This window comes from Bos indicus x Bos taurus, chromosome 7 (genome assembly GCF_003369695.1).
Source record: "Bos indicus x Bos taurus breed Angus x Brahman F1 hybrid chromosome 7, Bos_hybrid_MaternalHap_v2.0, whole genome shotgun sequence".
Classification (NCBI taxonomy): domain Eukaryota; kingdom Metazoa; phylum Chordata; class Mammalia; order Artiodactyla; family Bovidae; genus Bos; species Bos indicus x Bos taurus.
The window spans coordinates 47,802,915-47,816,263 of record NC_040082.1 but is presented as its reverse complement, the minus strand read 5'-3'; the positions used below and the strand labels follow the sequence as shown (position 1 = coordinate 47,816,263).

Below are 13,349 nucleotides of genomic sequence, written 5' to 3'. Positions count from 1 at the left end.
TCCCTTCCAACACGATCATTCTTTCTTGAGACCTGGAACTTTTGACTTGCAAAAATTCCTTGACCAAATTCATTCCCATTCAGCAAATGTTATGAATGTAGGGGGTGGAGCATACAAAGATGAGAAAGAAAACACATTCGTGCCTCCAAGAATGTACTAGTGAAGCAGATGGGTTCAAACATGAACAATAAATACCTGGTCTTAGGATGCTTAAAGATGACAAGTATATTTCTGTTTTACAGGTTTTATGGAAAGAACTCTTCTTATGTCCATGGGGGATTGGATTCAAATGGAAAGCCAGCAGATGCTGTCTATGGACAGAAAGTAAGCATAAGCATAACAAGCTTTATGTAGGCTGTTGATCAGCTAGGAAATAACCCATTGAATTGAGGTGGATACATGCTTAATGTTTGTTGATATTTGAGAATTAAAATTGTCAACTTCTGTTTGGAAATTCAGATATTCAATAACTTCTTGATTTTATTAGTCATTGAAAATTTTTTTGTTCATTTGGTGTGATATATTCTGAAGTTTTTTTATGTTTGAAGATAATTGGTTTTAGCATGGAGATCACCTATTGTAAACATGTTTAGATATGTTAATTGAAGACAATAGTTTTAAAAAGTCAGGGTGTCACTGGAAATATAGTATACTAAGACAAATTACAGTGGGGTCTCTGTAGTTTGTAATTCAGATGTGCACAGATCAATGCTCTTTGTTGTGTTAGAAAGTTTTTTGTTATTGGAGCTTCTGCATTATCTCTTGCCTGATTCCTTAGGAAATCCATAGGAAAGTGATGTCACAAAACTTCACCAATTGCCACACTAAGATCCGCCACGTTGATGCTCATGCTACTCTGAATGACGGTGTGGTGGTCCAGGTGATGGGCTTGCTCTCTAATAACAACCAGGCTTTGAGGAGATTCATGCAGACCTTTGTCCTTGCTCCTGAGGTATGAAAAAAAAAGATATAAAAATTTGTACATGTGTTTCTAAAGACTGTTAATTTTTGAAATTTTAAATTTACAGAAATAGTACAGTAGTAACTCCTACATGTTATCTTACCTAGAGCCATATTTGCCCACACATTTATAATTCTATTTTTTTATGTAATTCTTTTTCTATTTACCTGTGTGTTTTAATTCTAAACTGTTTGAAAAGTAAATTGGAGACATTATGGCTAGTCATCTTCAGATACTGAAGTGAACATTTCTTAAGAATGAGCACTTCATTTCTTAATCAAAGTCAGGAGGTATTTACGGGATTTCCTGGTGGTCCAGTGACTAAGATTTCCCCTCCCTCCCAGTGTAACAGGCCCAAGTTTGATTCCTGAAGGAGAAGGAGGTGGCATCCCCCTCCAATATTCTTGTCTGGAGAATTCCGTGGATAGAGGAGCCTGGCGGGCTACAATCCATAGGGTCGCAAAGAATCAGACACGACTGAGCAACTAAGCAGCAGCAGGGAACTAGATCCCATGTGCCACAACTAAGACCTGGCACAGCCAAATAAATAAATAAATACAATATTTAAAAAAAATTGTAATACAGTTATCCATCTATAGTCCATAATTAAATTTTGATTACTGTTCCAATAATACAAAGAATAGTATTTTTTTTCCTCATCCAAGATTCAGCTCATTATGACACATTGTGTTTAGCTCTTATGTCTTTTTAGGCTCCTTTAATCTGCTGTAATTCATTAACCTTTTGTTTATCAAGATGTAGACTTAGCAGCAGCAGACATTTTTAAAGAGGACAATCAAGTTACCATGTAGAATGTGTCAGTTTAAATTGTCTGGTAGTTCCTGATTAGTTTTAGGTTATACGTGTCTTTCCGCATTTGATATCATTTAGTCCTATTATTTGGAGGCAATGGCACCCCATTCCAGTACTCTTGCTTGGCAAATCCCATGGACGGAGGAGCCTGGTAGGCTGCAGTCTATGGGGTCGCTAAGAGTCGGACACAACTGAGTGACTTCCCTTTAACTTTTCACCTTCATGCATTGGAGAAGGAAATGACAACCCACTCCAGTGTTCTTGCCTGGAGAATCCCAGGGACGGGGGAGCCTGGTGGGCTGCCGTCTATGGGGTCACACAGAGTCGGACACGACTGAAGTGACTTAGCAGTCCTGTTATTACTGGAGAAGGCAATGGCAGCCCACTCCAGTACTCTTGCCTGGAAATCCATGGACCGAGGAGCCTGGTGGGCTGCTGTCTATGGGGTCGCATAGAGTCGGGCACAACTGAAGCAACTTAGCAGCAGCAGCAAAAACACACATTGGTTAGCAATGGAATTAAGAGAGTTGCAATAACTCTGAAGGACATGAGATATTAGTTGCTCAGTCGTGTCTGACTTTTTGCGACCCCATGGATTATAGCCCACGAGGCTACTCTGTCCATGGAATTCTCCAGGCAAGAATACTTCAGTGGGTTGCCATTTTCTTCTCCAGGGGATCTTCCTGACCTAGGAATCAAACCCCAATTCCAGGCAGATTCTTTATCATCTGAGCCACCAGGGAACTCTACAGTTTTCTAAAAGGAGAGATGAAGGAGAAGAAAAGAATATGTGTGTGTATATATGTATATGTATATATATATGTGTGTGTGTATATATATGTGTATATATATATATACATACACATAGCTTCCCTTGTAGCTCAGTTGGTAAAGAATCTGCCTGCAGTGCAGGAGGCCTCCCTGGGTTCAATCCCTGGGTTGGGAAGATCTCCTAAAGAAGCAGGGGGATGGCAACCCACTCCAGTATCTTTGCCTGGAAAATCTCATGGACAGAGGAGCCTGGTGGGCTCAGTCCATGGGGTCACAAAGAGTCGGGCACGACTGAGCGACTAACACTTACACTTAGTTCTGTTATTAGTATTACTTAGTTAAGGTGGTGGTCACCAGGTTGACATGTAAAGTTAATGTTTTTACTTTTCTCATCAGAATGTAAATTATGCTTGCTTCTTTTTTATTTATTTTTGGCTGCACTGACTCTTTGTTGCTGTCTCTACCTGGTGGCAAGCTGGGGCTACTCTTTATTACAATGGCTTCTCTTGTTGTGGAACACAGGTTCTTGGTGCGTGGGCTTCAGTAGTTGTGGCTCACGGGCTTAGTTGCTCCAGGGCTGTGGACTCTTCCCAGACCTGCATTGGCTCGATGGGTTCTTATCCTCTGTACCACCAGGGGATTCCTTGCGGGCTTCTTTGAGACTGTGCATGTACTTATGTTCTTCATCAAATGTTTTAGGTATTAGTTTTAAGCATTCATGAATTCTTGCTACTCTGATGGGTACAAATGGTGATCATCTAAATTTTTTTTTTGTCTACTCGTTGGCATTCTACTGTAAGTAACTTTACCTTTTTTCCTATCATGGGATCTTTGTTTAATAGATTTAATTAATAACTTTTATTGATTTCTAAAATGTCCCAGATCTGCTAAGTGTGAACCCTTTTGAGTGGGTTTGGTTTTTTTGTTTGGGGTGGTTTTTGGAAACAGGGCACTCCATGGCACAGGAGGTTTCAGGATCACCTTGCATTTTCCCTGCTCCATCCTCTAACCCGGTTTTGGGTTCAACTGTTTCTTCAAGGAGTCCTGTTTTTTTTTTTTTTTTTTTTTTTTTTAGTTATCATGAAAGGACCACAGGTTTTGTTGATTAATTGCATTTGAAGTGTCTTGTTGCCAGGTCCAGAATGAGCAAAGTTAGGAATCCTGTCTGTGATCTGTGTGAGCATGTGGAAGGGGCTCATGATGACTTGCTGGCTGAAAGTTTTCTCTAGAATTACCCTTAAGATAATTTTCTGTTGAAGGACAATGAATCTAAAATCCCTGTCGTTTTACTGTTTAAATATAAACTCAGTTTATTTGAAAAATCACGTGAAGTCAGTTTAGTCATGATTTTTTGAGAAGGCTTAGATTATCTGTAGTGTTAAAATTGTTGATTGACTTAAATATGCAAGAAATCATGGGATATTAATAAATTTACTTCCTATCTTTCAAGAGGAAGATTTCAGTATTACCTAAGTATAATGGATTGTTTCATAAACTGTCTCATTTAATAATCAAAACTCTAGTTTGAGTTCGTAGCCCTCATTTTACAGGTGAAGAAACAGCCTTAGAAATTGAATGACTAATAAATGACATAGATTTCAACATAAGTGTCTTATACCTAGGGTAGGCAAACCTTTTTAGCTATACCACATTTGAGTGCTTGTGTCAGTATTCTTGGATACAGATTTAGGGGATTTTAAAATACGTAGTTGGTAATAACGTATTTATTGTTCAAGAAATAATTTGAGATTTGGGTTTTGGCATCTTAAATAATTGGTCAATTTTTAGATATTCAAAAATTTTATTTTATTTAAGTGGTATTTTAAGCACTCGGTATATATGAGTGCTTCTTAACAAACATGTTAAGTCTTAAAATCTTGGAGATTTTAACCTATTTGAGATTAGAGCAAGGATCTTTTCCACCTTGACTTAAAATTTGAGCCTGGATAATTTTGTTGTCAGGGCTGTCCTGTGCAATGTAGGATGCTTAGTGACATCCCTGCCCTCCACTCAGTAATTGTCAGTTCTACTCCTCGATGGGAGAACTGAAATGTCTCCAGAAGTTGCCAAATGTCTCTTGGGATGGGCAATACTGCCATTAGTTGAGAACTAATGGCCCAGGGTAATTTGATGTAGGGTAACTTGGAGTTTGAAAAGCCTGCTTATAAATGAAAACTTTTTGTTGGTATTACAGGGCTCTGTTGCAAATAAGTTCTATGTTCACAATGATATCTTCAGATACCAAGATGAGGTCTTTGGTGGCTTTATCACTGAACCTCAGGAGGGTAAGTTACTTGTCTAAATTTTTTTTTGGATGGCATCAGTTTGACTTGAAGAGAGTGTAAGTTTCTTGAATGGTTTCATAATTCTTTGTATTTTTCATTAGTAACTTTTAATTGTTAAGATATAAGAAATCTTGGCAATTTTAACCTACTTGAGGCCAACCACTTAGTCTATGCCACTGGTATTGATGGGACACATTGAACTCCCAAGTTAGTAGACAAGTTATGGCAGCAGTAGTAGCATCTTGGTCACAGTTTGCATAGGACTCTGCAGAAGTTTAGATGGTACCTCCACTGCAGTGGTGTGTGTTACTAGAGTGGAACCCTAAGTTTTAGGAATTGAAACCTTGTAATGGTCAGCAAATATGCCTGCCCATTGCTCTGGAGAGAGACTGTATTTTAGTGTTTTCTATATGACTGAGGATTCTAAGTACTTTGTATTTATTTAAGGCTGTAATACAACAACCTTACAGATAAGTACGTTATGTACTGTTGTTCCCATTTAATAAACTAGGGCACAGGAGTCATACAGCTAGTTAGGCGGTAGAACATTTGTTGGATTACCTCAGATTCCATGCTTGTAATCCAGACATTAAAATAGCCTTAGTTCTGTCCTTAAATCCTGTCTCATGATTTTATCCAGTTGCCCTATTTTATCTTTTATGTGTTATGTACTCATATCATTGCCTTTTTTTGTCATGATGAACATTGTGAAAGTGAATATATTTGTGAATTAAATGAACACAAAGATGTTAATTTTTTTTTCTCATTTAGAATCTGAAGAAGAAGTAGAGGAGCCTGAAGAAAGACAGCAGACACCTGAGGTGGTACCTGATGATTCTGGAACTTTTTATGATCAAACTGTCAGGTAAGGAAAACTTTGTTCATCTGTCCAGAGCTGCACGAAAACTTGAGTTGTGTAGTCCTGTTTGCTGGAGGGCAGCCATAATGCTCAGAATTGTCTCAGTGATAATTTCCCAGAAGAAAGGTTTTGCTTTTGGTGTCTAACATAAATATATAAAGCATGTTTAATATAGATTGTTCTCTGAGACCTACTTAAATAGTATCCATAAGTAGCTTTTTGGTTCAGTTTTTTTCTTCACCATAAGTGGAAATAGATTTGAGATTTATCCAGTGTTAATAGCATAAGTGTTATTATTAACACTTGATAATTAATAATAATTTATCAAGTGTTAATAAGGCGTAGCATTAAGTGCTTTGAGAGAACTAGAAGGTGTGATGGGACTGACTTTACTCACCTGGGTTGCTGGTTGAAAATGAAGATTCATTATCCTACCACAAGCCTACCAAATTAGAAGTTCAGGAGGAAAGCATATGCAGTTTTAAAAGACTGTTCCTATGACTTGTGTGGAAGTTTAAGAACTGTTTTGAATTACAGCTGATTTTTTTTTTTCCTCCAAAATTCCTTGTGTTTTTAGTGTGAGAAAATGTTTGGGTTGTAAAAACCACATGACATTTTAACCATTTTCAAGTGTACTTTATAGTAGTGTGAAGTATATGCACACAGTTGTGCAACAGATATCTAGAACTTTTTATCTTACACAACTGAAACCATACCTATTAAACAGCTCCCTTTCCCCCCTGCCTACCGCCTATTAAGAGTTTTGTGATATGTGATAGGTAAACTGTGATAATTTGAGATTTCAAGAAACAATGGTCTGCTACTGCTGCTAAGTCGCTTCAGTTGTGTCTGACTCTATGCGACCCCATAGATGGCAGCCCACCAGGCTCCCCCGTCCCTGGGATTCTCCAGGCAAGAACACTGGAGTGGGTTGCCATTTCCTTCTCCAATGCATGAAAGTGAAAAGTGAAAGTAAAGTCGCTCAGTCGTGTCCGACTCTTAGCGACCCCATGGACTGAAGCCTACCAGGCTCCTCCGTCCGTGGGATTTTCCAGGCAAGAGTACTGGAGTGGGGTGCCATTGCCTTCTCCAAACAATGGTCTAGTTCCTTTTGATATGCTTGATGCATGTACTTAATCAGAATCTAGCAAATCTGACTTGCTCATCGAGGGCTTTTCTGAAAAATTTTCATGTTTTAATACTCAAATACATTATTTGTAGATATTTGTGGGGAGGAGGGAGCTATTTTTAGGTTCAGGTCTCTATAGGAATTTCTTGCTAAATCAATGGAAGCAGAATGATATTTCTCAAATTTTACTGTGAAAGCAATGACTTAGAAGAACATTTAGAAGAACCTGTTGCTGAACCAGAGCCTGAACCGGAACCAGAACCAGAGCAGGAACCTGTATCTGAAGTCCAGGAGGAAAAGTCTGAGCCAGTCTTGGAAGAAACTGCTCCTGAGGATGTTCAGAAGAGTTCTTCTCCAGCACCAGCAGACATAGCCCAGACAGTGCAGGAGGACTTGAGAGTATGCAGCATGTCTTCAGTTTTATTCTGCTTCTTTCTGTTGTAAAAAATCTCTTTGTGTTTTTGTTGCTAGGATGACTTTTGTAGGTGAATTTTTGTATTCATTTGGGGAAATTCTTCCATATTGAACCATACCTCAGATAAGATGCATATTGCATTATAAAGTCAAAAGGAATTTTTTTCCCTCCTCTAAGGAAATTTGAATACTTTCAGACAAGTTTTGGGTGCTATATTGTTGCCATATCAACAAACCTTCTTTTTAATACTGCATTCAAATTGCATGTTACTATGTGCTTGTTACACAAAAAAAGGATAGTGTATCTTCAAAAAAATTACATGGCACAGCAGACTTTTCCCTGAAATCTAATTGAGGACAACTTTACAGTAGAAGTAGAAACTAATTGTAATATGTTCTAATTAGAATAACTGATTTCAAAAGTTTGAAGCTTTTCAGTTACCTCTCATGAGTCACACCAGGATGATACTGGCTGAATTCACAGGACCTTTACAGCAGATGCTCTGTGAAGGAGTATGTTTTAGGGCTGTATTTATGCAGCCAGGGTTCTTAAATTGTTATTTGTCTAAGAGTTATTAAGTGTCTTGAAATTTTCTGAGCATTATTCTATGGGAACTGTCAGTAACCTCTCTGGTTTGTAGTTTGCTGTTCTGTATAAAATAGGTTTGTAGGTGAGTAGTAAAGAGAAATGGTGACATGACTGTAGCTTGCAGGTGGAAAATTATGTTTATTGGAGTGAGAGTAGATGACAAGTTAGGTGGTTTAACTGTAGTCCTGGAGAGAGGTAATGACATCTTGGATTAGAGTCATGGCAGTGAAGATGAAGAGATAAGAGGTAAATAAGATCTGGTGATTTTGGTACTGATTGAGATAATTCAAGAATTGGATCATAGAGTGAGAATATCCAAGGAGGAAGAGCTGGCTTTGGAGGGAGAATTTTCCTGGATTCACAAACTTGAAATTGAGTGGAAGTAGCTGCTCATATTTTGCTGATGCTTGATAAGACCTAGGGAATTTTAGTACTAAATTTTAAGTGCTGGGGCAAAGGAATCTCAAGTTACTTAGAAACCATCTTGCCTCTTGAGAATGTGATGCACATATAATGTACAAGAAATCAAAAGCCTAGAACTTTTATATTGTTTTGCTAAGTATTATAACAACTCATGGTGGTATTCCCTTAGACCTTTTCTTGGGCATCTGTGACCAGTAAGAACCTTCCACCCAGTGGAGCTGTTCCAGTTACTGGGATACCCCCACATGTTGTTAAAGTACCAGCTTCACAGGTGAGTTTATAATTAAATTTGCATGTTAGGCAAATTTACTTATATTTTCACGTAATGTGAATTTAGAGAGGTTTAACAGATAAGACAGGGTTCCCTGATGGCTCAGTGATAAAGAATCCACCTGCCAGTGCAGGAGACACAGGTTCGATCCCTGGGTTGGGATGATCCCCTGGTGAAGGAAATGGCCACCCACTCCAGTATTCTTGCCTGGAGAATTCCATGGACAGAGGAGCCTGGCAGGCTACAGTCCATGGGGTCACAAAGAGTCGGGCACGACTTGACAACTAAGGAACAGCAACAGCAACAAATAAGGCAGAGGAGAATGGGTACAAAGTGATTTTTAATGTGTTTTTATTTTTGTTTGTTTGGGTTTTTTGGAGGGAATGGTGAGAGAACTCAAGAATGGTCATTTTCTAGTTTTAAACCTTATTGTTAGTTAGAACACTTAAAAAGGAAAAAAAAGATAAGCTTGCTTTGATTTTGACGCATACATTTTTCAGCCTCGCCCGGAGTCTAAGCCTGAATCTCAGATTCCACTTCAGAGGCCTCAGAGGGATCAGAGGGTGCGAGAACAGCGAATAAATGTTCCTCCCCAGAGGGGACCCAGACCAGGTGAGAGCTCAGAAGGGCTTCTCTACGCTGGGCATGTTGAGGATGAGAGCTTGTTTTGGGAGGGCAGTTGATATTTGTGGGTACTTAGATTTAAAAATACATTGCAGAGTGAATTGAATTATCTGTGTTTAGGGGTAGAGAGAAAACTGTTGAATGGAACAGTTACTGCAAGGTGTCTTCTTTCTCATTCCTTGCTGTTTTTGTTTCCTCTTCAGTCCGTGAGGCTGGTGAGCAAGGCGATGTGGAACCCCGAAGAATTGTGAGACACCCTGACAGTCACCAGCTCTTCATTGGCAACCTGCCTCATGAGGTGGATAAATCAGAGCTTAAAGACTTTTTTCAAAGTAGGTTATTAAGGTTTTTTTTTCCCATCTTTTTTTAAGATTTAGTTTTAATTGGAAGATAATTGCTTTACAGCGTTGTGTTGGTTTCTGCCATACAGCAATGCGAATCACCCCTAGGATACATATGCACCCTCCCTCTTGAACCTCCCTCCCACTCATGTTGTTGAGTTTTAAACACTAGATTCATCTGCTGTCCGATAGAAATAGAAGATAGTCACGTATGTAATTTTAAGTTTTCTAGTAACACTTTATTTTTTATTTTTAAGATATATTTATTTATTTGACTGCGCTGGGTCTTTGTTGCTGCACTTGGGCCTTCTCTAGTCGTGGTGCACGAGCTTCTCTTTGCAGTGGCTTATTGCGGAGCACCAGCTCTAGGGTGCTTGGGCTTCAGTAGTTGTGACACACAGGCTTAGCTGCTCTGCGGCATGTGGGATCTTCCCGGACCAGGGATCAAACCCCTGTCACCTGCATTGGCAGGCAGATTCTTAACCACTAGATCACCCTGTAGTTACACTTTCAGTTCAGTTCAGTTCAGTTGCTCAGTCGTGCCCGACTCTTAGAACTGGACAATTAAATTAGTATTTCACTTAACCTAGTGTGTCTAAGACATCATCTGAATATATGTAAACATGAGATATTTTCCGTGATCCTATTGTAAGTCTTTGAAATCCTGTGTGTGTGTTGGCACACAGGGCACGTCTTTCAGAGTAGCCACAGTTCACATTCCCTATAGCCACATGTGCCTGGTGGCTGTTGGTGGACAATGTGCATGTAATATTTTTAAAAGTGTTCTAACTTATTTGATAATCTGTGTTTCACTTGCAGATTATGGGAATGTGGTAGAACTGCGTATTAACAGTGGTGGGAAATTACCCAATTTTGGGTTTGTTGTGTTTGATGATTCTGAGCCTGTTCAGAAGGTGCTTAGCAACAGGGTAAGCAATTTTTCATCTTGTATTTTTTTTATATCTTAATGTATTCATCCATCCTTAAAACTGTGTCTTACATGTAAAGTGCAATTTATTCCAACCTGTCTGGGTAATATTTTTCATCATGTTTAACCATTATTAAAAGAATTGCCTGGGAACTTAGCAAAACAAAGTATCATATAAATAGTTTTGGCCTAAGTTGCGTGATGGAGAGTGAAGTAACTGTGGTTGCCAGTACTCTGAGATTTATGCAGATCCTTTATTCGTTGTAAGAGATGAATGAAGCACTATGTGTCTTTTAGCCAAGAACTTAGAATCAGTTTGTTTACCAGGTATACTTGCAGTTTTCCTATATAACTGTTCGGGTATAACTACGAGGAGCGTCTCCTTTTGTTCTTTAACTTGTCTGGGTTTGGAGTCAGTCTACCTTCTCCAATAGTAGAGGAATTTGTAGAATTGGAGTCTTGTTTCTGTGTCCGTATAAGACCCCTTTCCTTCCCCCACATCTTTCATTAGCAAAAAAGCTCTGTAGTAGTAGTCGCTGTAGAGAAAAACAAAGATATAAATACTGTTAATTTACTGAGATGAGTGTGGGAGTTTTAAGACCTCACTTTTTTTCAATTGAGGTGAAACTCACATAACAAAATTAAACATTTTAAAGGGTACAATTCAGTGACGTTTAATACACATTGTTGTGCAACCATCACCTGTCTAGTTGCAAACAGTTTCATCAAGAGTAAGTCCCTTACCCATTAAGCAGTCTCTGCCCATATCCTCTCTCCCCAGGCCCTGGCAACCACTAGTCTATTTTGAGTCTCTGCCAGTTAAAGCTTACACATTTTATTAACCATGTTAGTTAGAAATGGTTCAGATCATTATTTCCCAGTGGTTCTCTAGAATGTCTGATATTCTCCAGAATGTTAGTGGATATACTGCAAAGTTTAATGCTGTGGTTATAAGTTAGCCTTCATTTGGAAATGTGCATTATCTATCAAACTGTTTGACCACTATTTTTGTGAAGCATCTCCTGCAAAACATTGAGAAATGTGGAGAAAATAATGGCTTATCTCACCCAGAACACAGGAATACTGAACCCAGAAATGTCCTAAAGGCCTTGTTGTAAATTCACCATTAAGCATGTGATAGTTCAGTGGTCACACTTTTTGGTGCAGCCTTGAATTTGTATTTTCAATGGTGTGATAATCCCAGTGGGGCCAAACAAGGTCAGAGCTGATTGCTTCCTAGTTAATTATCCAAGAGGAGGGCTTTGGTGTTTCATTGACGGCATGTGGGTGAGTCATGATATCTTTAGGCATAAGAATTTTTGAAGTAAAGTTCCTCAGAAAGGGGTGTATGTCTGGTACCTTTTTTCATTCAGATTGCTTCTGTCCTTTTGATACCTCCTTAGAGATGTCTTCTATAACTACCTTTTAAAATATCTGCAGTCACAACCTCTTATCTTTCAGGATTAAAATACTTCTGTTTTTCTCACTGTATGTAAAACGTTGCCAGGAATAGCACTTCATATTAATGTGTATGATTTATATAGTGTATAAAATATTTGTAATATTGGATGTGTTAAGATATTTATATATATACAAATATATGTTTAATCAGAATATAAAATTTAAATTAGAATCAGAGCTCAAAAGGGACTTCCCTGCCCAACCCCTGTGCAGGTTTCCTCACATGCACTTTCAGATCATGTCTGTGTACTTTGGGAGCTTCAAATGTAGCTTGCTTTAGGTGGCTCAGACAGTAAAGAAACTGCCTGCAAGGTTTTAGATCCAGGTTCAATCCCTGGGTCAGGAAGATCCCCTGGAGAAGGGAATGGCAACCCACTCCAGTGTTCTTGCCTGGAGAATTCCATGGACAGAGGAGCCTGGTGGGCTACAGTCTATGGGGTTGCAAAGAGTTGGACATAACTGAGCAAGAAATGAGTTGGACATGACTGAGCGACTAACACTTAGCCTCACCTCGCTGTCTGGGTAGAAGTTTACCTTATCCCCTTCAGCAGTTTTTTGTGTACAGAAATAGCTTGTAGAATATAACTGGTGTCTGTCCATGCTGTGTAGACTGAGTGCTTATACTTTGCTGTCAGTATGCCTGGGTTTACATTGCTCTTCTGTCACTCACTAGACTTGTGACCTGTGTAGTATGTGTTCTTTAACCTCCCTAGTACCAGTTTGCTGGTCTATATAAAATAGTTATGATAATAACCCTTGAAGGGTTGTTGTGAAGATTAAAAGAGATAATAAAAGTGAAGTATATAGAACACTTCTGCATAGTAAGAACTGTTAGGTATTTCTTTTGAAAAAATACTTCTGTTAGAAAACCACAGAGTGCCAGCAAGGAACATAAATTGAGTTGATTGAAATCTTGAGTAACCCTTTGTTTACTATAGTTCTTTTGGCAAAAAAGAAGACCCAAGACTTTTTCCCCCTGCACTAAGATCTAGTATTGTTATTTTAGTATTTTCCCAAATTCTGTTAAGGCAAATTGCATTTTCTTAAGGTTATATTGAAATGAAATTCATGATGTTTTTGAGATGTATGTGTACTCTGCATAAACATGTACAGCAAAATCTTTCCACATTACATGATGATGGGATTTTATTCTAAGTCTCCCAGCCCCTGGAAAAGGTGGCAATTTTTATTTATATCCCACTTACATAATTCTATGAGAAGGTAAGGTTTACTTTAATAAGAGTTACTTGTACTGCTGTGTACAAGTGGACTTTTAAACTTTTGAACTAACTTGAATACCTGATCACTTTTTCATGTATCTGTTAATGGAAAAATTATGTGTTCTGAGTTTGAGACAAAAAGTGAACTGTGAGAAGGCAGCTGATTTGTAAGCTGCTGATTCTTTTTCTTTTTCTAGCTTTCTTTTATCTTTGAGAGCTAGCTCATAAGCTCTTTTGCTACTCTTTTGAGAGTAGTTCAT

General features: G+C 38.5%; 1 protein-coding gene across 2 annotated transcripts in view; it reads left to right on the top strand.

The window, feature by feature from the left end:
* Positions 1-13,349, top strand: part of G3BP1 (G3BP stress granule assembly factor 1) — a 35,461-nt gene that overhangs the window by 15,045 nt on the left and 7,067 nt on the right. For both annotated transcript variants that reach the window (XM_027545902.1, XM_027545901.1), the window contains exons 3-11: positions 243-324; positions 779-952; positions 4,740-4,830; positions 5,602-5,695; positions 7,016-7,217; positions 8,414-8,515; positions 9,016-9,127; positions 9,343-9,471; positions 10,300-10,409. In XM_027545902.1, coding sequence (XP_027401703.1) covers positions 243-324; positions 779-952; positions 4,740-4,830; positions 5,602-5,695; positions 7,016-7,217; positions 8,414-8,515; positions 9,016-9,127; positions 9,343-9,471; positions 10,300-10,409 — 1,096 coding nt within the window. The remainder of the gene's footprint in view (positions 1-242; positions 325-778; positions 953-4,739; positions 4,831-5,601; positions 5,696-7,015; positions 7,218-8,413; positions 8,516-9,015; positions 9,128-9,342; positions 9,472-10,299; positions 10,410-13,349) is intronic.